The sequence below is a fragment of the Ursus americanus genome, chromosome 4 (genome assembly GCF_024610735.1).
Source record: "Ursus americanus isolate L20-20 chromosome 4, mUrsAme1.1.p, whole genome shotgun sequence".
NCBI lineage: Eukaryota > Metazoa > Chordata > Mammalia > Carnivora > Ursidae > Ursus > Ursus americanus.
This window is the reverse complement of record NC_142130.1, coordinates 95795080-95816706: the sequence shown is the minus strand read 5'-3', so window position 1 is coordinate 95816706 and position 21627 is coordinate 95795080. Positions and strand designations below refer to the sequence as shown.

Here is a 21627-nt window from a genome sequence, read left to right as displayed (position 1 = left end):
AGAGAGGGAACACAAGCAGGGGGAGTGGGAGAGGAAGAAGCAGGCTCATAGCGGAAGAGCCTGATGTGGGGCTGGATCCCACAACGCTGGGATCACGCCCTGAGCCGAAGGCAGACGCTTAACCGCTGTGCCACCCAGGCACCCCCATTTCATGAATTATTTTAATCAGGGTCATGTGCATAAACTCAAGTTTTAAAAAATTAAATTAGGGGTGCCTGGCAGGCTGAGTGGGTAGAGCCTGTGACTCTTGATCTCAGGGTTGTGAGTTCTAGCTCCAGGTTGGGTGTGGAGATTACTTAAAAATAATAAGTAAACAAAAACAAAGTTAAAAATTACACTAAAAAATTAACAGACATTTTAAAAGTATTAACCACGACTTAAAACCTGACCTAAAATCATTGCTTTAGAAGGCAACCCGCTCCCCCTAGCAATCCCCTCCGCTCTGGCTCTGGGGTACACATCGAGATGTTATGTGTAGCTGGTCTTCACAGTCCGTGTTTACAGTCTGACGTTTGTCCTAACACAGTTCTGGTCCTGAGCTTCCTAATCAGTGAGCTTGTATTCACGCCAAGAGCGCGAGCGGTCTGAGAGCCATCAGACAAGTGACATCGGAGAAAGGTGCCGCCGGTCGCCGAAGGCGGACCGAAGGTGCAGGCTGCGTGCGGCCGCGCGGTGACCGGAGCCGCCACCCCGACCTGCTCACGCACACGACGGGCCGTGAGCCCTGTCTCCCCTGCTCGCTCTCCGGGGTCCTTCCAGAGCGGCCCTTGCGGCGGGAAGACATGCGGGCGCGGGAGGTCAGTTCTGCAAGACCCGCACCCCGTGCACCCTCGGCGCAGGTCGGCGAGCGCCCCGAAGGGGACGCCCCGTGCCCACGTTCCCCGACGGAGGGACGGCCCCCGAGGGGCGTGCGGGGGGACCGCCGGGTCGCGCGGGCCGGGAGCGGCGGACGACCGCGCAAAGCAGTCCCACTCCACCCCCGCCGCCGCCTCACGGCCGCCCGCAGGAGACCAGAGAACCGTCTCGGGCCGGAGAGACCCCCGGCCAGGGGGCGCCGCGACGGCGCGAGGCGACGGCGGGGGGCGGGCGCCCGGAGGACGCGGGCCCACGCGGACGCCGGGCGGAAGGCGCGCGCGGAGCGCGGAAGGACGCGGACTGCGGCGGCGCTCCCTTCAGGCCCGCCCTCGCCCGCCCCCGGCGCGGCGCACCTCCCTCGCCCCGCCCCCCGGCGCTCGGGGCCCAATCACAGCGCCGCGCACGTGACGAGCGCTGCCTGCGATGACCTCATCCCTGGTGTGGGATGACGTCAAATTCAAGATGGATGGAATCACAGCGGCAGCGGCGGCTGCGGCGCGCGCGAGCCGAGTGTGAGCGGAAAGGGGCCCGGCGTCTGCCTCGGGGCTGGAGACCGGTGAGTAACTGTCACGCCCCTCGCCCTAGGAGAACTGCGGGGCCCCGTGGGAGGCCACAGCCTCCTCGCAAAACGCGGCCTTTCCTGACGTAACTCTGAGGTGATTTCTCTCTTTTTTCTCTCCACCAGCGGGTTGCGGGCTTCGAGAGCTTCTGCGCGTGCGCGGGGTCCGGGCTCTCACCGAGCATGCCCCAGGCTCCCACGTAGCCGATTGTGCCTTCACGCTGCGCATGCTCTTTGCCCGCACTTGGCCTCGCCCTCGCCAGTGCGCACGCTCCATCCCCGGCTAGTCTTCCCTCACCCGGCCAGGTGCCCCCTGGGCCGGACGCCCCGGTCTCGGCGCGCGTAACTGCGCCGAGCGGTTAGGACGCCTTCCGGCCTCGGGCGCGTGCTCCGGTCCGGTGCAGGCGTGGGGTCGCTCCGGGGACAGGGTGGGATACGCGGAAGCTGCGGGGCGGCAGTGACCCCGCACCTGCCGCAGCCTGCGCCCCGTGGCCCCTCGGTGCCGCCCGGCGGCCGCAGGCGAAACCCGTCCACGGCACAAGTTGACTCTGTGGAGCGGGCTCCGCCCCCGCCCGCCTCCCTGGCCGGCCCTCTGCGGGACGCGTGGCCTCCGGAGCGCGCTCCTTTTCCTCCAGAACCCCCGGAGGACTCGGTTTTCGGACTCCCCGCCGCTGGCCGCAGGCCTCTGTGCGGGGCTGTGGACGATTCCCCACTGGGAATCTGCGGCCGGAGGCGCTGGGGAAGGGGGTGGGTCGGGACCAGCGGCTCTGGGCACCCCCGCTCAGAGACCTCAGCCGGCGGGAGTCCCCGGCTTCTTTTCATGGGTTGTCTGATCGCCCATACCGCTTATCTCGAGTTCAGTAGCGGCCTGTGAAGGACCGCAGCCTAGGGGAGCCTCTCGGCGCTAGCCCTGCACCCCGGTTGCTATGCCCTGCAAACGCAGGGCTCGTGCCTCGGGAGAATGCCACTTGAGCAGCACGTGTGGGGGTGGGGTGGTTTCAGAGACCGGTTCTCCCTCGGGAATGCCAGACAGTGGTCCAGCGGGGCAAAGGTTCATCAGACCCCGCACAGTGTAGCATCCCGGGGTCTTTTAGTGCGGGAGCTACCAGCTCTGCCCACCTCTGGCATCAGAGGGCATCAGCGTATTACAGCATAGTCCAGTGATTGTTCATAATGATGACCCTGAGTCATCAACAAGGAGCCTGCATTGTGGTCTGTGCACCTTGTTCAGGGGGACAAAGTGGGCTAATCGATTTTGAATTTCTCATTGACAGTTATTCTTAAATCCTTTCTCCCCTCTGATGCTTGGAGTAAATCCTTCATCCACCTCTAATGTCCAATTGTCATTACTTCTAAATTTAAGTATTCCTAAATATTGGTGATAAAAAGAAAGTAGAAATTTGGGGTATTGGTTTGCTTATTAATTCATTCAATACTATTGGACGTGGAGTGAAAAGGAGATAAGTCCTGTCTTCAAGGAACCTAACAGTTCATGGCAAGGGATGCTGGGTGTGTGACCAAAGACTGGTTATTGGGAGTCTCTAGGTGAGCAGGAGATGACTGAAGGAACAATTCTAGTTGTCCCAGAGCCAATAAGGATAGGAGAGCTGATTCTAGAGCTGTTTATAAGTGAGGTTTGCCAGGTTGTGCGATGGGCTGGAGAGGAAAGAGGTTTCCGGTTTGGGAGAGCTGGTGGTTGGCAGCACACCTAACCAAATAAGGAATGTGTGAGGACAAGCAGATGTGGGGTAGGGGCGAGGGAAGTGGGCCCTAAGTGCTGCGCTGGGCATGTGAAGTTTGCTGTGATGGAAATGTTCAGGCACCTGCCATCCCAAGGAGAAGTCTAAGCAGAGATACACATCTAGGAGTCCTCCAGTAGACCTGTAAGCCACAAGAGCTCACACAGAGAGCAGAGCTGCCACATGCTGAGCTCTTAACAGATGCTGGAGCAGTAAAGGTGAGCAGGTGCAGGTCTTGAACCTTGAGTGTAATGGTTTCTCTCTTTACCCAGCAGACACTTGCCAGGCCTGTGCTAAGCATTGGGGATACACAGACGAAAATAAGCATTCTTCCTTTTGAGGGCTCTCACGAGGGAGGTAGATAGAAAAGCAGGTCACTCAAAATAGTTGTGCTGTTACTGCAGACAGGTGGATGGAATATTGTGGTAGTTCAGATAGGACTGAGCCATTGGCTGGGGTCGCAGTAACCAGAGTGTTGCAGAGAAGGTGACATCTGAGCAAGGGAAGGTAAGAAAGGTATGTCTGGTAGTGGACATCGATGTACAGCTTTGTAGGGTAGATGGCAAGAAGTGTCCAGAGAGGGCAGAAAGCTAAATTATGACCAGACTATGAAGAGGCTTGTATGCCAGTCTGTATGTAGAGTTTGGATTTTATCCAGGAAGTGATAGAAAAATCAATATACAATGCTAAAAGGCAGTGATGGGACCAGCTTTACTTTAGGAAAACAAACGAAAGACATGATTTCTAGTCCTGCATATAATTGGATTATCAGGCTGCAGAAAAATCAACAAATATTTATTGTTGTGCAAGATATCAGGTTGGACCTTGTGAAGAGTGTCAGAAGATATTAAGTAGATTGTTAGTCCTCACACAGCTCACAGTTCTGTTGGGGAGACAAACAATATCTGGCAGCAAATAGACATGTGAACAGTGCCAGTCTGTCTCTGTGATACCAGAGTTGAAAGGTGCTTCCTCATTATAAACTGAAGGAATCAGGGAATGTCTGTTGGTTAGTTAGGGCTGCCAGAACAAAGCAGCGCAGACTGGGGGGCTTACCAGAAATGTATTTCCTCCTGGAGCCTAGAAGTCCAGGGTCAGGGTGTGGGCAGCGTTGGTTTCTCCTGAGGCCTGTCTCCTTGGCACGTAGAGGACCGTCTTTCCTGTCGTCATGTGCTCGTCCCTTTGTGTGCTGGTGTCCTTATCTCCTTCTCTGACACCAGTCAGATTGGATTAGGGCCCACCTTAAAGTCTTCATTAAAACTTGATACCTTTAAAGATTCTGTCTAAATATGCTTGCATCCTTTCTTTCTTTTAAGATTTTATTTATTTATTTGAGATGGAGAGAAAGAGCGCATGTGTGTGCACAAGTAGGGAGGAGGGGTAGAGGCAGAGGGAGAAGTGGGCTCCCTGGAGCCCAGTGTGGGGCTCCATCCCAGGACCCCGAACCCATGACCCCATCCAAAGGCAGACACTTAACCTACTAAGCCACCCAGGAGCCCCTAAATATGCTTGCATTCTGAGGTGCCGGGGCAGGGGTGGTTAGGGCTTCAGCATGTGATGGAGCAGGGAGAGGGGGACACAGTCCAGCCGGTGGCAGAAGGCTTTATGGAGGGACTGGACTTGAGCTGAGAGCTTTGAAGGATGATGAGTGTTCAGCTGAGTGGAGTCCTGGAGAAGGGTAGATGAGGTCTTGGACATTCAAGATCTTGTAGTGGGAGAAGCGGGACACTGGGGTTGTGTCTCAGACACAGCATCTGAAGCAGGAAGTCATCACAAGGGAATAGCGAAGGGAAAGAAAATTTAAAAAGTAGTTCGTGACCAGATTCACAGAAGTGTAGAGTCTATGTTTTGAAATTTTGCATTTTAACCTAACAGAGAACCATGTTTTCATTATTATTTCTTTTCAGCCTGCTTTTAGCACTCAGCTAAAATATCACATTGAACCATTTCCTAAGCACTCTCTCCAAACCCCTAGTTTCTCCACCCGGTTATAGCACCCTGTTTATTTCCATAGTACAGCCTGAAGCTACCTTTTTCATTTGATTTCTTGTTCATTATCTCATTTACCCCACCAGGATTTGGGGGCCTTGTCTGTTTTGTGCATCCCTGTATTTCAGGCATGTCTAACCATGCCTTACACATAGTAAGAGCTCAATAAATAAGTTGAATTCATGATAGTATTCCCTAGTGTGTATGTCCAATGAATGCTTGAAGCTTTGTTTTAGGAAGCCCTGTCTAGCAGCAGGATTGTAAAGGATGGACTTGGAGAGCGTGGCAGGAAGAATGAGTAACACTTGGAAATATAATCAGTTAGGGTCCTTTAATAACAAGAACAGAAACAGGCTAGCTTGAATAGAACAAGGAATTTATTGTAGAGACACAGGGCTGCTCCTGAGGGTTAAGGAAAAGCTAGAGAATTGGGCCAGGAAGTACGGAAACCAAGGTAACTGGCAGGAATCAGTATAGTGGGCACCAGCCAACTGCATTTTTGGGCCCATCTTCTGGGGAGAGAGTTTGCGGTCTGCGTGGCTTTGGTTGTGTGCCTGCCCCTAAGCTAGCAGAGAGTGGCTCCGACTCCTGGGACAGGGGGTGGTTCTTCCGGAGCCAAACAAGAGCCGCCGCTTTGTGAAGGGCCCAAGCTATGTTACAACAGAGCACACCCCGAAACTAAAGTCATCCCTAATCTGGAGAGACTGAAAATGGGGTGAGACTGGACCCAAAGGGGTGACACTCCTTCCCTGGAGGGAGCTGATTGAGGAAGGCTGGCTTTGAAATCTGAGAAGCCTTAGATGATTTCTGCATGTCTGCGTTGTTACTAAGTGATGGATAAAACCTACCTCAGGGCACTTCTTGTCTCCTTCGAATAATGAAATCAAGTGGAGTGTCAGGCCTTGATCCAGACGGGAAGGTGTGGGGCTGGTGGTATGTGTATGCTCCGAAGTCACATGTAAGGTGCTTTGTTTTTCTGACGAGATACTTGCTTTGTGATAAGTGTTCCTCCTTTTTATGGGTGTAATGATTGGGACTATGAAAGCAGCCCCCAATATTCCAAAGGATCATGTGTGCAGAGTTCGGTTTTAGGTTAATGTTTTGGATATAAGACGTTTTCCTGTGGAAGTGGTACCAAGGGTTTTATGGGCCAGTCTTGGAGCAAGTTTGAATTGTAATGTGTACCTTAGCTCTGACACCAGCCGAGTTTTAGTCTCCAAAACTTGAAAGTCAGTGAGGTTATCTTGGTTTCTTCCCGTCTCCCTTTCTGGGCCCCTCATTCACCTCTTGGTGCCCTTTTATCCCCAGTGCTTAGCTGTGCTTTGCTTTTTTCTGCGCATGTCTCAGAATGCTCTGTATTCCAGAATTGTTTGCCTTCCCTCCATCCCCTTAAAAATCTTAACTCCTTGATCTAATGTTGGTATAAAAAGGAAAGTATTTGCATTGAATTAATTTCTATTAAGACACGAATCCCTGCTTCTGTTGGCATGTAGTTCCTGAGGAATTTGAGATGTTGGTATAAAATAATTTTCTGCGGTTCAGTTGTGAAGGGCTTTGTGGCCATGCTAGGGGATTGGAACTTGAGGCCAGTGTAAGCCTTTAGTAGGAGTTTTTAAGCCTGGCACAATCAGATGTGTGTTTCTGAAAAGTTTCTGTAGTAGAAATGTGAAGAGTGGAATCTTTGCTATTACAATAGCGGAGTGAGCGGTGAGTCCCAAGTCTTCCCTGATGACCCACTGTGCACTCACCCACCCTCCCACCACTCAGCCAAATTAACTGCTGCCGGAAATCAGTATTCTCCTAGCATTGTCTGTATCTTTCATCCTATTTGATTTTTATATGTCTCTGTCCTACCACGGGAATGTGTGCGGCTGGACAACAGGGAGCTGGCCAGCTCACTCCTCTCCCATCACCGGCATCTCTTATGATTTATAACATTTGGGGCCATAACATTCAGGAGAGGAAGAGAGGAAGGACATAGAATGCATGCTTGCCGTATAGGAAGCGCTACATACACGAGGAGCTGGTGAACACCGTGCGTCTTGTTCTTCATAAAAATCCTATGTGGTAAGTGGGGTTAGCTGCATCTAACAGGTTAAGGACACTATGACTCAGAAGGGTCAAGTGATCTTTACCAGCTTACATACCAAGTAGGTGACAGAGCCGGGACTGGAGACCAATATTGATTTGAAGGTCTTTTCCATGGAGCTGTGAGTTCCATGAATTGTTAACTGTAAAGATTCTCATTTTGAAATTTCAGGAAACAGCATGAAATAGGAACAATTCAGGCAGAGTTTGGGAAGATCTGTGTGTGCGAGGATCCAGGCGGTAGCACGCCAGCCCCATTTCAGAGTCTGTCTTTCCTGGGGGATTTCCGCTGAGCTCTTTCTGTCCATCGTAAACGGCTCTTCGGTCCACATTTCACCCACTTTCCTCTTCAGAGCGCCAAGACTTCTCACTATGACTACAGTGATAGCAGGAGCTCTGCCCCGATGAGTCAGGTGGAGATGAGCAATGGAAAAGGAGTGGGGGGCAGACCCGGGGGCAACGCGCAGTTCCGTGTGAGAGCTTTTCAGTGTGTGATGCACGGTTTTCTGTAAGTCAGAGGTCCTGGTTAATTCATCATTAAAACGTAGGTAAGAAGTCGGAGTTTGATGAGCCAGCGGATTTGTGGAGGAAGAGGTACCTTTGGCAACAAAGTCAGTCTTACCTGAGGGCTGGGGAGCAGGAAGAACAAAGGGGGTGGGCACTCAGTCCGCACATCCCGGCGCCCCCAGGGGTCCCACTGGGTTAGCTCATGAAATGCAGTGGTTGTGACTTCCACCCCCTTTCGGCCTACGTCCTTAGTGGAGCATTTTATATTTTTAGTTAAGTCCTTAAGCTCAATAAATACACCTACTGTCCTTAAAACACAAAATTCCAAAACGTCAGTTGTTTGCAGCTAGACCAGGAAAGGGCCCGTGATGTTTGAGTTTCATAATGAAAAAGGTAAAAGCAGGGGCTTCAGGCGGAGGGTGGGTGAGGAGTCTGCATGCCCCGCGTTGCTTTCCTGTCACTCCAGACATCTCTGGACTTTGTCCCGGGCTGCCCGAGAGGCTAGAGGAGGTCCTTCTCCTCTTCGGGTCTTGGAGTGGCCTTAGCTTTGCCCTTGGGGCCCTCCTGCGTCCGTCCCCTCCACAGCCTCATCACCTGCCCTCCCCTGCACTCAGCCTGTGCTCCCGCCAGCCACTCCGCCTCGGCTCTGTGCCATCCGACGCTGCTCTTGTCCTTGGAATGCCCTTCACCCTTCCTTCCTGACTCCTGCTCTTTCAGAAGCATCGTCTGTAGAGTGCCTCCCCTGACGTGCCTTTCAGCTGCCCCTGATGCCACCACCTGCACGTGCCCTGTCCGGGGCTCCGCTCGCTGTCACGTGCTGACCAATTGACCTGTCCCATTCCCACTGCACAGGTCTCAAAGAGCTGTGAGACAGGCCTGTGCTTGTCGGGCTTCTATCCTCCGTGTCCTGCCAGGCATCGGGCGGGCCGTGAGAAGTGTGGAAGGGGGTGGCTGAGTCCAGGCTCTGGGCCCCGACTCCCAGGTCTCCCCGCTGCTGGCCGGTGGTGTGACCTTGGGCCCAGTGTGCGCTCTCCCAGTGCCTCCATCTCCTCATTTGTGAAACAGGCGTGTGGACAATGCCCAGTTCCGATGTTCCTGTGCGGATTGAAGCAGGGAACTGGAGACAGCGTGGTGTGGGGGTTCGAGAGCGGCCCCTGCAGCCACAGCCCGTGGTGTGAGTCCTGCTCTACCGCTTGCACTTGGTGGGACCTTGAGCAGGTCCTTGACCTCTGTGCCTGTGTGTCTCATCTCAGATAATCACGGTACCTGCCTGCTAGGGTTGCTGTACAACTCCGTGAGGGTGTGAAAGTGTGGGCAGTAGTACGTGGTAGAGGAGGCGCTCACGGGGCAGCTGTTGCGTGTGCAGTTGACGCCAGAGCGAGCGGGCGGGCGGGACTGTGGCGTCGCCCGCACCCGCATATCCAGAATTTGACGTGCTTGGCCCCTTTCCAAGCAGGCAGTCTCACTGATGACTCTAAATGGAGGGGATCCCACATGAATCGCTTTAAGCAGTTTTCGAGGACAGTGACTCTTTCTCATATAACCCACCTCTGAGTGACTTACCCTAATTCCAAAATGTCTTCATTCAAAGAGTATGGGAACCTGTGGCTTAAGGGATTAGAAGTAGTGATTTAGAACAAAGGCAGGGTTCATGGTAAGTTGAAGAAAGCAAAAGAAGGAAACTTTTCTGAACCATGTTGGTTTTCGTATATGGCCGTAGAGTGCAGACGGTGTGTGCGGTTGCGTTTGTTTCGTGCCCAAGGACATGGAAATTCTCACTTGGTTTAGTCCTCATGCACTCCCTTAGCCCACACCTGTGCTTTCAGGTGCCCTGGGTGTCTTTGTTTGGACCCCCCAGAGCAGACCCTGAGCCACAGAGTCAGAGTAGGTGTTTATTTGGGAAGTGATCCCAGGAAGCACAGGAAAGGTGGGTAGGGAGAGTGAAGCAAGAAGGGGTGCCCGTGAACGGTACATTAATGAATAGATGCCTGCTCACATTTAGAATATCAAACGGAATTCCTGAAAAATGTCTGAACCAGTTTTTCCATCAAACTTCATTTCAAGTAAGGCCATCCTTCCAGCTGTTGTGGTACAATTCTTGGAGCTGTCTTTAACTCCTCACCTTCTTATCCGCTATGGTCAGTCCATTAGAAATCCAAGTAACTGCCTTTCCCTCAACTGCCACCTTGGGCCGGGCACTGTCGAGTCTCACGCGGATTATTGCCGTAGACGCTAGCTGGTCTGGGCCACAGTCCTGTCTCCACTGTTCCGTTGCTGTAGGCTCCTAGCTGGTCTCCCAGCTTCCACCTTTCCTGCCTGTTATCCATTCTCAACAGCGGAGCCAGAGTGATCCTTTTGAAACATAATTCAAAGGATGACATAATTCAATGTCATCTTTCTGTCTGAATCTTCCAGCGACTGCCCTCGTCACTTCTGGTGGAAAGCTCAGTTTTCCTGCCGTGTTTCCGCAGCTCCCTGCTCCAGTCCTGCTGTGACTTGGGCTCTTCCCTCTGCTTGCAGAGCTCGTCGCTCATCAGTGATTCTTACGGCTCCCTGCCTTCAGACCTTCTCAAGTAGCATTTTGTTGAGCGAGCGAATGAGTGAGTGACTTGTGAAGTTTGTGGTGTGTCGTAGGTGCAGATACTGTGTTCGCATTTACGTCTCACCGTAGCTTTGTGTGGTAGCTGCTGTTAGCCCTGTTCTGCAGTGGGGGGAAACTGAGCCTCAGAGGTTGACTAGCCCACAGTGTTGACTTTCCAACCGTCTTGACCCCGGCTCACAGGATGGATGTGTTGTGTGTGCCCACATGTGTGGACATGTGCATATGTAACTGAGACTGACATTTCACAAGGTCTCTGCCTCCCTGTGTTTGAGGCATTCTGATGCAGAAAACTCTGTCTTAGTTTATGATTTTAATTGCTAGTTTCTAATCACTAAATTGATTGTAAGAAACCCTTTTGAAAAATACTTGTCCATGCTTTTAATTTTACATCTGTTGCTTTTTCCTGTGGCAACATCCGAACTAGGTTTTTCAAAAATTATTAGTGTTAAAAATGGCATTGAGTACACAGCTGAGTTGTGGCATTACAAGTTATTTCCTTCTCTGCTGACCTTTGTGAAAGATGATACAGGGGTACATAAATAAATGCATGATTGTTGAGACATGATAGTAGGATTAAGGGAGAAATTAAAATGGCTAATGGAAAAGGAAGGGCAAAGGTCTCTATCAAGCAGTCGCAAATAGAGGAATTAAAATTTGCCACTGATAATGAAATGACGGAAGGTAGGAATGAGCAGAAACTCCATACACTCTGACCAGGGCATGTGTTTGGGGACATCCTCCCTGGAAGCAATAATGTCTCAGAACCCGTTAGATTGAGTCGGCACCATAGCGGGGAGTCAGTAATAGGAGAGAAGTTTGTGTACCATGCTTGGTCATTCTAGGTTGGTGGCCCAGCAAACTCTTCTTCGTGGGCTCTTCTGAAGAGTCCGCATGCTGGTTGACCGGCAAAGGCTGATCCTTTGAAACCAGAGGAGAACTTGCCAGCGTCCTGTGCCGAGTTTAGTACATTTACAACCTGCCCTCTAGAGAAAGAGAAAACTGTCACAGTCTTAGTTACTTGGACTCCATTCAAAAATAAATGTCATAAGACATCCATTAAAAAATAAGTGTCGTAACTATTTTATTTTATTGGTTTTTTAGAGGGGTGAGAAGCTGAGGGGTAGAGAGAATCTCAGGCAGGGTGTGGAGCCTGACACAGGGCTCGATCCACGACCCTGAGATCATGACCTGAGCCAAAATCAAGAACTGGACGCGTCATCGACTGAGCCACCCAGGTGCCCCTAAATGTCATAGCTCTTTTAAGGGGGACACTCCGGTCAAACCAGAGATGAGGGGTTGCAGTAACAGGAGCCCAAGTGAGGGGTCAGCTTTGGATAGTCCTGCGTCGTTTCTGTGCTAAGTGGCTTTCCCTTTGTTGAGAGCATGAGTGGCATTAATATGGACCTTTTTCTTTGACTGAATTAAATGTTTGCCTTATATGAGATGCTGGCTCATCCAGCGTTTGCAACAACCCTAAAGGAGGACACAGTTGTCCACCCATTTCACGGGAGGGACCTGGTACTCAGCCAGGAAGGGGGCAGCCTCTCACCCCAGCGCCTCTGCCAGAGCCTGCACCCAGCTCCCAGGCCTTCACATCTCACCTTTAGATTGGGAGAGAATTGCAGTGTGATCTCATTTCAAACCCCTTCATTTACAATTAGTAATAATTACGTTTGGATCAGGCAGCAGTTTCCTCTCTGCTATCATTGAAAATGTGATTTGGTAAGAAAATAGTATTCAGGAGATTGCAAGGTGGTTCGCATAAGAAAGAAACCAAGCTCTTCTGTTGTTCAACATTCTAACCTTTGCTGAACACTGTGATACAGTAGTAATCAGTAAGTGAAATTTTTCTTTCTCTTTCCAGATTTTTCCCTATTTTTAAAGGTCTGGTGAGACCGCCCCCCCTTGCAACCCACTGTTCACAGTTCACATGGTGGATAAGTACATCCAGTGATAAGATTGACTTCCTTTCAGAATCGCAGACTCTGGAGCTTAGATTCTTCATGCTTACGCTCTGAACTAAAAGGGATAGAACCAAGCATCGAATGGATAAGAACCCTAACTGACAAACCTTTCATTTCAGACAGTGCTTCTCTGCATTGCTGCCGAGGCCCCGCAGCCGTCTGCTGGATTGAGAATACCCAAGCTGAGTCTTCAGCCCTAGCACCGCTCAGCGGTAGTGACTGACGCTCCGCGAGCCCTGAGACCCACCGGCTGCTGTTTCCCATGTTGTTGAAATAAGATCGTTCGTGCACACCTTTTGTCTGCCTACAGTCTGCTTAGTACTGGTGCCTGTGAAAACACAGCTAGGGCTCCCGGCCCTTGAGGAGCGTTTCGTCCTATGGAGAGCTTTTCACCACATTTTTCACGATCATTGTATACTTTGTCTTTCAGGTAAGTACCCACGATGGAGGGACTGCTGCATTACATCAACCCGGCACATGCCATCTCTCTGCTGAGTGCGCTCAACGAGGAGCGCCTCAAAGGACAGCTGTGTGACGTGCTCCTGATTGTCGGAGACCAGAAATTTCGAGCGCATAAAAATGTCTTGGCCGCCAGCAGTGAATACTTCCAGAGTTTATTCACCAACAAGGAGAATGAGTCACAGACTGTCTTTCAGCTTGACTTTTGTGAACCAGATGCTTTTGATAATGTTTTGAACTACATTTATTCTTCATCTTTATTTGTTGAGAAAAGCAGTCTCGCAGCTGTGCAAGAACTAGGCTATAGCCTTGGGATTTCCTTTCTGACCAACATCGTCTCCAAAACACCTCAGGCCCCCTTTCCAACGTGTCCCAGCAGGAAAAAAATATTCATAGAAGATGATGAAAGCAGTTCTCAGAAGAGAAGCGTCATCGTTTGTCAAAGTAGAAACGAAGCACAGGGAAAAACCGTGAGTCAGAATCAAGCCGACCTAAGCCATACGTCCCGGCCCTCCCCTAGCACTGCAGTCAAGACCAGCACCAGTAAGCCCCACGTTCCTAAACTGGCCGAGCCGCTCCACGGCTTGCCACTAGCCGAAAAGAGCTGGCCGAAAGATGGTTCTGTGGGCTACGCCAAGTCTCTGGAGCACTCTGGGCCCCTGGATGACCTCAGCAGAAGCAGTTTGGTGAAAAGGAATGTACCGCTGCCTTCCAAGCCTCTGCAGGACAGAGAGGCGACGGACGATAAAGCCGGTCTGAGCGGCCAGCTTCCCAAAGGCAAAGCCATAGAGCTGGCTTTGAAGAGACCGCGGCCCCCGGTGTTGACTCTTGGAGGCTCATCGGAGACCCCCTACGTGCTGAAGGAAACTCACAAAGGAGGTGGTCCAGGCGAAGACAGAAACCTGCTGTACTATTCCAAGCTGGGGCTGGTGGTCCCGTCCGGCAGCTCTGGCTCCGGAAAGCCAGGCATCGACAGAAGCGGCCCGCTCGTCAAGAGTCTGCTCAGGCGGTCGCTGTCCATGGACAGCCAGGTGCCCGTCTACTCGCCCTCCATAGATTTGAAGTCTTCCCAGGGGCCCTCTTCAGTGGCCGGCGACATGCCGGGGGGTGTGTTCTGTGCTCTGTCTCAGAAGTCGTCTCTGAAGGAGTGCGGGGAGAAGGCGGCCCTTGATGAGCGGAGCCCCGCGCCCCAGCCCCACCGACTCAGGTCCTTCAGCGCCTCCCAGTCCACAGAGAGGGAGGGAGAGCCTGCCGTGACTGAGGTCCGCATCAAGACGGAGCCCCGCAGCCCACTGTCGGACCCCTCCGACATCATCCGTGTCACCGTGGGAGACACGGCCGCCGCGTCGGCCGCCACCAGAGACCTTTCCCTGAAAACCGAAGATGACCAAAAAGACATGAGCAGGCTCCCGGCAAAAAGGAGGTTCCAGGCGGACCGAAGGCTGCCGTTGAAGAAGGTGAAGGAGGATGAGCACGGGTCTCCGGTGTCCGAAGAGAACTTCGAGGAGGGCTCAAGCCCTCCTCTCCCCGATGCAGAGTTTCCAGATTCTGACTTGAATAAAGATGAATTTGGTGAGTTGGAGGGAACAAGACCAAACAAAAAATTTAAATGCAAACATTGCCTTAAGATCTTTAGATCGACCGCAGGTCTTCACCGGCATATTAACATGTACCATAACCCAGAGAAGCCCTACGCTTGCGACATCTGTCACAAGCGGTTTCACACAAACTTCAAAGTGTGGACGCACTGTCAGACCCAGCACGGCATAGTGAAGAACCCGTCACCAGCCTCTAGTTCACATGCCGTTTTGGATGAGAAATTCCAAAGAAAGCTGATTGACATAGTGCGAGAGAGAGAGATTAAGAAGGCCCTGATCATTAAGCTGAGGCGCAGCAAGCCTGGGTTCCAGGGGCCGAGTAGCTCCCAGGCCCAGGCCATCAAGAGGAACTTGCGGTCGCGAGCCAAAGGAGCGTACATTTGTACTTACTGTGGAAAAGCCTACCGCTTTCTCTCGCAGTTCAAGCAGCACATAAAAATGCACCCGGGAGAAAAGCCCGTTGGCGTCAGTAGAGCTGCTAAGCCCAAAGAGCATGTTTCTCTCGAGAGTCCAGTAGAGAACAAGGAGGTTTACCAGTGCCGCCTCTGTAATGCTAAGCTCTCTTCTCTTCTAGAGCAAGGAAACCACGAGCGATTATGCAGAAACGCAACCGTTTGCCCCTACTGCAGCCTTAGGTTTTTCTCGCCGGAGCTAAAGCAGGAGCACGAGAGCAAGTGTGAGTACAAGAAGCTGACGTGTCTCGAGTGCATGCGCACCTTCAAGTCCTCCTTCAGCATCTGGCGGCACCAGGTGGAAGTCCATAATCAGAACACCATGGCACCGGCCGAAAACCTCTCCTTACCCGTTCTGGACCACAACGGCGACGTGGCCGCTGCTGCCAGGCCCCCGGCCCAGCCCGAGCCTCATAAAGCCAACCACGCAGTCACCGCCAAAGACGACAACGCGTTCAGTGATTGTTCGGAGCAAGTGAACTTCGATTCGGAAGACTCCTCCTGTCTCCCTGAAGACCTCAGCCTTTCGAAGCAACTGAAGATCCACGTCAAAGAGGAGCCCGCGGAGGAGGCCGAGGAAGAGGCGCCTGAGGCCCGCGCCGCCCCCAAGGACGCCAGCTCCAGCAAGGACACCAGCCTGTGGCCCTGCGAGAAATGTGGCAAGACGTTCACGGCGCACAAGCAGCTGGAGCGGCACCAGGAGCTCCTGTGCTCCGTGAAACCCTTTATCTGCCACGTGTGCAACAAAGCTTTCCGCACCAACTTCCGGCTCTGGAGTCACTTCCAGTCGCACATGTCTCAGGCTACGGAGGACCCGGCGCACAAAGACTCGGAAGCGTGCCCCGTGCCCACAAACTCTCCGTCCCCGCCCCCGCTGCCCCCGCCCCCGCCGCTGCCCAAGATCCAGCCTCTGGAGCCCGACAGCCCCACGGGCTTGGCTGAAAACCCCGCTCCCGCCACGGAGAAACTGTTCGTGCCCCAGGAGTCCGACACGCTTTTTTACCATGCCCCCCCCCTTTCGGCAATCACCTTTAAAAGACAGTTCATGTGTAAACTGTGCCATAGGACATTCAAGACTGCTTTCAGTCTTTGGAGTCACGAGCAAAGCCACAACTGAGAGACCGTCCCTTCTCACCTGTCACGGAAGGGACGGTGGTCTCCAGAGTTCAGCCTACATTGTGAAACGTGCATAAGAAACAAAATATTTTTTAAGAGAGAATAATAAAGGTTGGAAATTGTTATGCTTGAAGAGAAGTTTGAGGTAAATTGATACTAATTAGTAATGTCCTCACTCGACTTAGGAAAACTGAAACCTGTTGTGCTTTGGACCTTACAGTCACGGGAGGGTTTGACTTCATTCATGTCGAAATTTGATCTTGGTTGTTTGCATGGCTCCTCATTCCACGGTGTCAGTATAATCTTTTCCCGGAGGTTGTTTTGGTGTTTTACTGATTTGCAATCAGTAAAATATTATTCAAGTATTTCTTTGGGTTCTCTCAGACCCCTAAGTTCTAGTTCAGTCTCAGCCACATTCTGGAGTCCACAGCGTATCAGGAGGAAGTGGGGTAGTTTGCAGCGTCGACTTAGATCTTAGGATACTTTAGCAATAAAACAATGATAAGCCTCAACTTTAATAAGTTATCCTGACACTTGATAACAATAAATATTGGGTATTTTGTGGTCATGTAGAAATTTTTTTGTATGAAAATTGTGAGAAATTTAAATCAGCAATAGTTATACTTAGATTTTTATAAAATAGCAAAAGCTTGCTCTTGGGTCATTTAATATAACTAGTGATGGAAGATTTTCTGGAAGGCCTCCGAGCCCGTTTACAAAAGCTTCCGTGGCGATAGGCGTTGTGATCGAAACTGCTGTGCGGCGCGGGCCTCAGGTCTCGGCTCTGACCGGCATCGGCAGGACTGGACGTGTTTGGTCTCCTCCGATTCACGCTGCCACCGGTGGGAAATCTGAGTGCGTTTGGGACAGAAAACAAAGGTAGCATAAGGCACTTGGCGTTTTGAATTTAACAGCATTAGTGGAACAGTTAAGGTTGGAACGTACACTTAGGTACCTCGGTCCCACGCCCCCCGGTCAGGACAGCTGCTTAAGTCCCAAGTTAGCATTGACTTCCCAAGGTGGGACACGGGAAGACACGCCGCAGTCCCCACGTGCTCTCAAGAACAGTATTCCTAGCGTACCATTTCCTGCCTCTGTTTCTGTTAGAATTTGTTGGAGTTTATTGTGGTAAGATGTCCTCAGTGCAGTCATTCTGCTTTCACATTTGATAAATCTGTATTAAGGCACTATCAAGGGTCCAGAATTAGTTTTTGCTACCTATTTTGGCCCACAGGGTTTGGGCTGCTTTTTTTTTTTTTTTTTCTATTTCGTATAAGTTGTCATTAAAAGGCTTTTGTAGGTGTTACCCGAAGCTCAGCGGGTGTTTCTAAAGGGAAAACTTCTATTTCACTCGTATAAGTAAGGGGTTAGGTATGGACAAGTGGAAATATTGCTGAAACTACAAAATCCTTTTAAGGTAGTGCTATGGATGAAGGCTCCCAAGTGTATTAATTTTTTTTTTTTACAAGCTATTCTCTCAAATAAAAATTACTGTGAGTAAGAAATGATTTGCTGAGTACTTCAGCGTGTACCACTGCAGCAGAAAAGAGCTCGGGACTCCTCGGGCTTGTCACCCACATTCCGTACTAGCGGTAGGAAAGACATTCTTAACTTGTTATCGAAACACAAGCATTTTCATAAAATACCAATTGGCTTTGTAGATTGGAGAGATGGCATATGAAATTTTGCCTTTTATTTCTTCATTTGAAAACTATCACAAGTCCCAAAATACTCGAGTGGTCCCTTCCTAATTTTGTTCTTACTTAAATTGGGGGGAGAAAGGAAAATAAAATGAGGTTGCAGTGACTGCTTATTGCCATCTTTATATTTTCTTGAAGAAATCTATGCATTTTAAAGATAAAACTAAAGCGTATGGTGTTCCATGAAACATCAGGGCGGATTATTGTTCATTGAATTAATTCCCTGCATAATGTGCTGTTTCTTACTCCGAACACCTTGGCAGCTGTCACTTCTTCGAACGACAGTCTCCCTCAGAGGAATCCTTGCTTCTGGCACTGAGAGCGTGTGCGGTAATTTCACGGCGCACGTGATCTTGGCATTGTAAATTCAGTATCCCAGGACTTGAACCTTTATGCTACGTTTTTGAAGATTTTTTAATAATGTTAATCAGTAAAAAATATTTTTGATCTAAATATAGGCTTAGTGTATCTGTTAGGTTTTGAAAATTGCCAGTGTTTTGTCTCGTTCGTTCACATTTTTGTCTAGGCCAGGAACGTAAGATTTCAAATAAAATTTTGAACCAAAAACATTTATAATGCAGTTCCGGTTTTTCTATTACTTTTTATACTCTGCCTTCAAAGTGTCAGGCTGAAAGTTTATTTTGGTGGTCAAAAAATAAAATATGCTTCCACTCATGTAACTTTTAAATGTCAGGAAGTAAAATAATGAAAGACACACGAATCGCTCCATTTAAGAATGTTAGTCTCGGACCGTGGGCAGACACTCGGTCTGTGAGACAGGTTGGTCTTTCATTGTTAGGACTCCAGCTTGTAAAGGTATTCTCTAAGATGTTTTTTCTGATTAGCACTCATTTTTGAAAATGTAGAAAGCTCACTATTCCTTGTAAGTATTCAGGATGCCTTTTTTTTTTATGCAGTTGTGGAAAGAATGTAAGATGTTTTAATATATTCTTTGTTAATCCGAGAACTTTCTATTGAATCATTTTCTTGACGTGGGAGAGGGAAGAGAGACACCCTAAAATGTCTTTTTATCAAAGTCAGCAATGGAGGTTACAAGTAGTGTGCATTTTTTATAGTAATATTTCCATGTAACAGAATATTCACCTTTAAAACTAGTTATGGTTAGTGTGCATTTATTGTTCTAGCAAAATCTACAACTAAGAGTTCAACCATGATGTCACTTTTGCATTTGCAGGGGGGCATGAATGTATGTGGTTCTTGGTTTTCTGTTTTGGAGCGGATCGTTAACAGCCTTTTAAAAAATAGGCTGCAGCTCCTGTCCGTCAGGGGTAGTCGTCTCCGCATACAGCGCCCGTTGGCGCTGCCCGGGGGAGAGGCCGCGCGGCAAGCGTAGAGCGTGCCCTTCGTGGTGGCCGGGGGCATCTTCCTCTGCAGGCCAGCGGCCCGTCTGGGGGAGGGAGACACAAGAATCCACTGCGTGTGTGTGTGTGTGTGTGTGTGTGTGTGTACACAGCCAGAATCTGGAACCTTCGGAATTAAAGACATCTGAGTTTTCGTACCACAAAAGTAATTAGATGTCATGCCAGCCACTTTCTTTAGAAATTGCACTAAATTCACATTGGAATATTACAAGTCCGTTTTCGTCAATTTCTGATTTCTCGTGGATGTGTTTTGTAATAATGGTGGAAAGTGTTATTTAAATAATGCTAATACATTTAATAAGTTCTTTAACACTGGCTTTTTTTTTTTTTTTTAAGTTTAAAACATAGGGTTTTCTTTTGTGGCTTTAGCACTTTAAGAAGTTTTATGTTTCCATCCTTGTTAGTGTGCTCGTTCGGCGCTTCTCCGCGCGTTCTCTTCCACGCGGCGGGGGAGACTGGATGGTCGTGTTTACGTTCCGGAGGGGGTGGACGTGGGTTAGTGTCCGGTTTTTAAGGAATTCCTTTCAGAGACCGTTGTTTGGGAACCAAAGTATTTTACTGTAAATCTTGAAAATAATCTAATTGAGTGCTCTCTAGTCATTTATTAGTGCTGTTCTCAAATTTTCCACAAAGTTATACTTGGTTAATGTTAATTTTCAAAAGGGGTAATTTCTTATTGACATTAATCCAATACTTTAAAAGTTTTCACTGAATAAATCTTACTATTAAACAAATGTGGTTATAAACAAATTGTGTATATTTTGTTGTCAAATGCCTTAGCAGACTAAATCATTGTTCAATTTTATTTAGGAATGAGCTTTTTGGAACTGAAAACTCATGGTAAAATAGGATTTCTGTCTAATGTTAATCCATTGCTTATCTGTATCCAATTCTGTTGTCTGTTTCATTTGCTTAAATCTTGACTAAGAATGATTGGAGTCAATAAATTTGTACTGTATTTTGTTTTGAGTCGTGGTCTCATCGGTATGTTCTGGACGTTGATAACGACGGTTAGTAGCGTATCCATTTCTCAAATAGAGATGAAGCCGCTCTGGGCGAGTCACGGGAGAAGCCGCCGGAGAGCTGGTGAGGTGGTGTTTCCCCAGCGCGTCCAGCTCGCTTGGAGAACTAGGTTTCAGTGAAGTGTCGGTTACCGGGGCGCCACAAATACGTGACCACTAAAACCTTATATAAGCAACAATCTTTGCCTACCCACCTCTTTTTTTACTTTTCTCATTAGTTTTTAAAATGATCATGGGGGTAAATGCATAGACAAACGTTTAATTACCCCACACTGACATCTGCAAAGCAGTTGATAATCGAGTTTTATTGCATGATTTTCATGGCTTCCAGGTCATCCTAACCAGGTCCTTCTGTGATGCTGGGGTCGGTTGCCTTTTATGTTGCTAGCTTTCCCTGTGAGGGAGGGTCGAGCCGCGGGCATCCCCGATGACCACCACCAGGCCGACCGCAGGCAGGGAAGGAGCTTGTCTCAGGCTCTCCTGCTCTCTGGGTCACCTAGACCCACCTCAGGGGCGTCTGGCTAACGGTTTTGTGATCGCACGGCACCTGAACCAACAGTACATAAGCTGGTTCTGCTCCGCGTTAGCTCTGCTACCCAGTTGGCCACCAAATACTGTTTTATTTACAGTATTTCCTGTGCCCTTTTCTTTGTAGTAATTATAGCCTTTGCGGTCTGGGACTGTGGCGGTCCTGTGGCGTCGTCCCCAGTCTTAGGCACACACTCAGGACAGTAAATGCCTGTGGTGGCCAAACCACGTCGCCAACGTGTAATGTTTCCCCCGGCCAGAGGCCGGATCTCGGCTCTGCTGAGCGCGTGAGCTCTATGATCCCTGACGGTTGAGTGGCAGGAATTGCTCCTACAAGGCGTATGTCTGGAGAGCGAGCCTCCCCGAGCTGTCAGGGGAGCACTTCAAAGCCTGGGGCAGCCCTGCTGTAGCATGAATTAGGATGTCCTGTGATGACATCCTCCGAGGTAGGGTCCCTTGGTCAGTGCGTTGTCGCCACGCAGACCCCTGCATTTTGCCCAGCAGAATGTCTTAGCTCCTTTTACTGGGGTTGGATCATTTCCAGGACACACTTCCTGACCTCTTTGCACCCGCTCCTCACCCCAGCTCAAAGCAGGCGCCTAAGTGTTCCCACAAAACCCTGAAGAGCCCTGTCATCTCCTTGCCACCTTCTGGTTTACCCATATGTATTCTAGGGCAGGGCTGTTCTCAGGTTTGTGTTTCCAAGGCTGGGCAGAGGGAAGGTGCATGTGAAGGCTCTGATAAGTCCAGCGAGGGCATCTTGTCAGACGCTGCAGACAGCCAGCCCCTTCACTCTCAGCTAATATTAGGAGAATCTTGCTCAGTCTCTCTGCATATATCCCCCAGATTCTGATTCAGCTACTCAAAGACCCAGAGCATATTTTAATTTTTATAGTTCCCAGTAAGCCCAAGGAAGAACGGAAAAGCTCAGGTGGCTGTCCTCAGATCGACGAGTTCCTTGCTCTTCGTAAATGCCGCGCACTCTTGTGCTGCCGTAATTGTTTTTGGGTGTGTGGCAGGCCGTGCGTGTCGCTGGCCCTGCCGCAGTGCCCACTAGGTCACCCTGG

At 49.9% G+C, this 21627-nt stretch overlaps 1 protein-coding gene across 3 annotated transcripts; it reads left to right on the top strand.

Moving 5' to 3' along the window:
• The first annotated feature begins 1268 nt into the window (after window positions 1–1268).
• On the top strand, window positions 1269–19979 carry ZBTB21 (zinc finger and BTB domain containing 21). 3 transcript variants are annotated; one of them, XM_045813519.2, is made up of 3 exons: window positions 1306–1411; window positions 12734–14334; window positions 14935–19979. In XM_045813519.2, exons 2-3 carry the CDS (start codon window positions 12747–12749, stop codon window positions 15927–15929), a joined length of 2583 nt encoding a protein of 860 aa, XP_045669475.2. In that variant the 5' UTR covers window positions 1306–1411; window positions 12734–12746; the 3' UTR covers window positions 15930–19979. The 3 variants fall into 3 exon arrangements, with proteins under 3 accessions (XP_087717950.1, XP_045669475.2, XP_045669472.2); XM_087861824.1 differs by having other exon boundaries at window positions 1269–1415; window positions 12739–19979; XM_045813516.2 differs by having other exon boundaries at window positions 12734–19979.
• Window positions 19980–21627: the final 1648 nt, after the last annotated feature.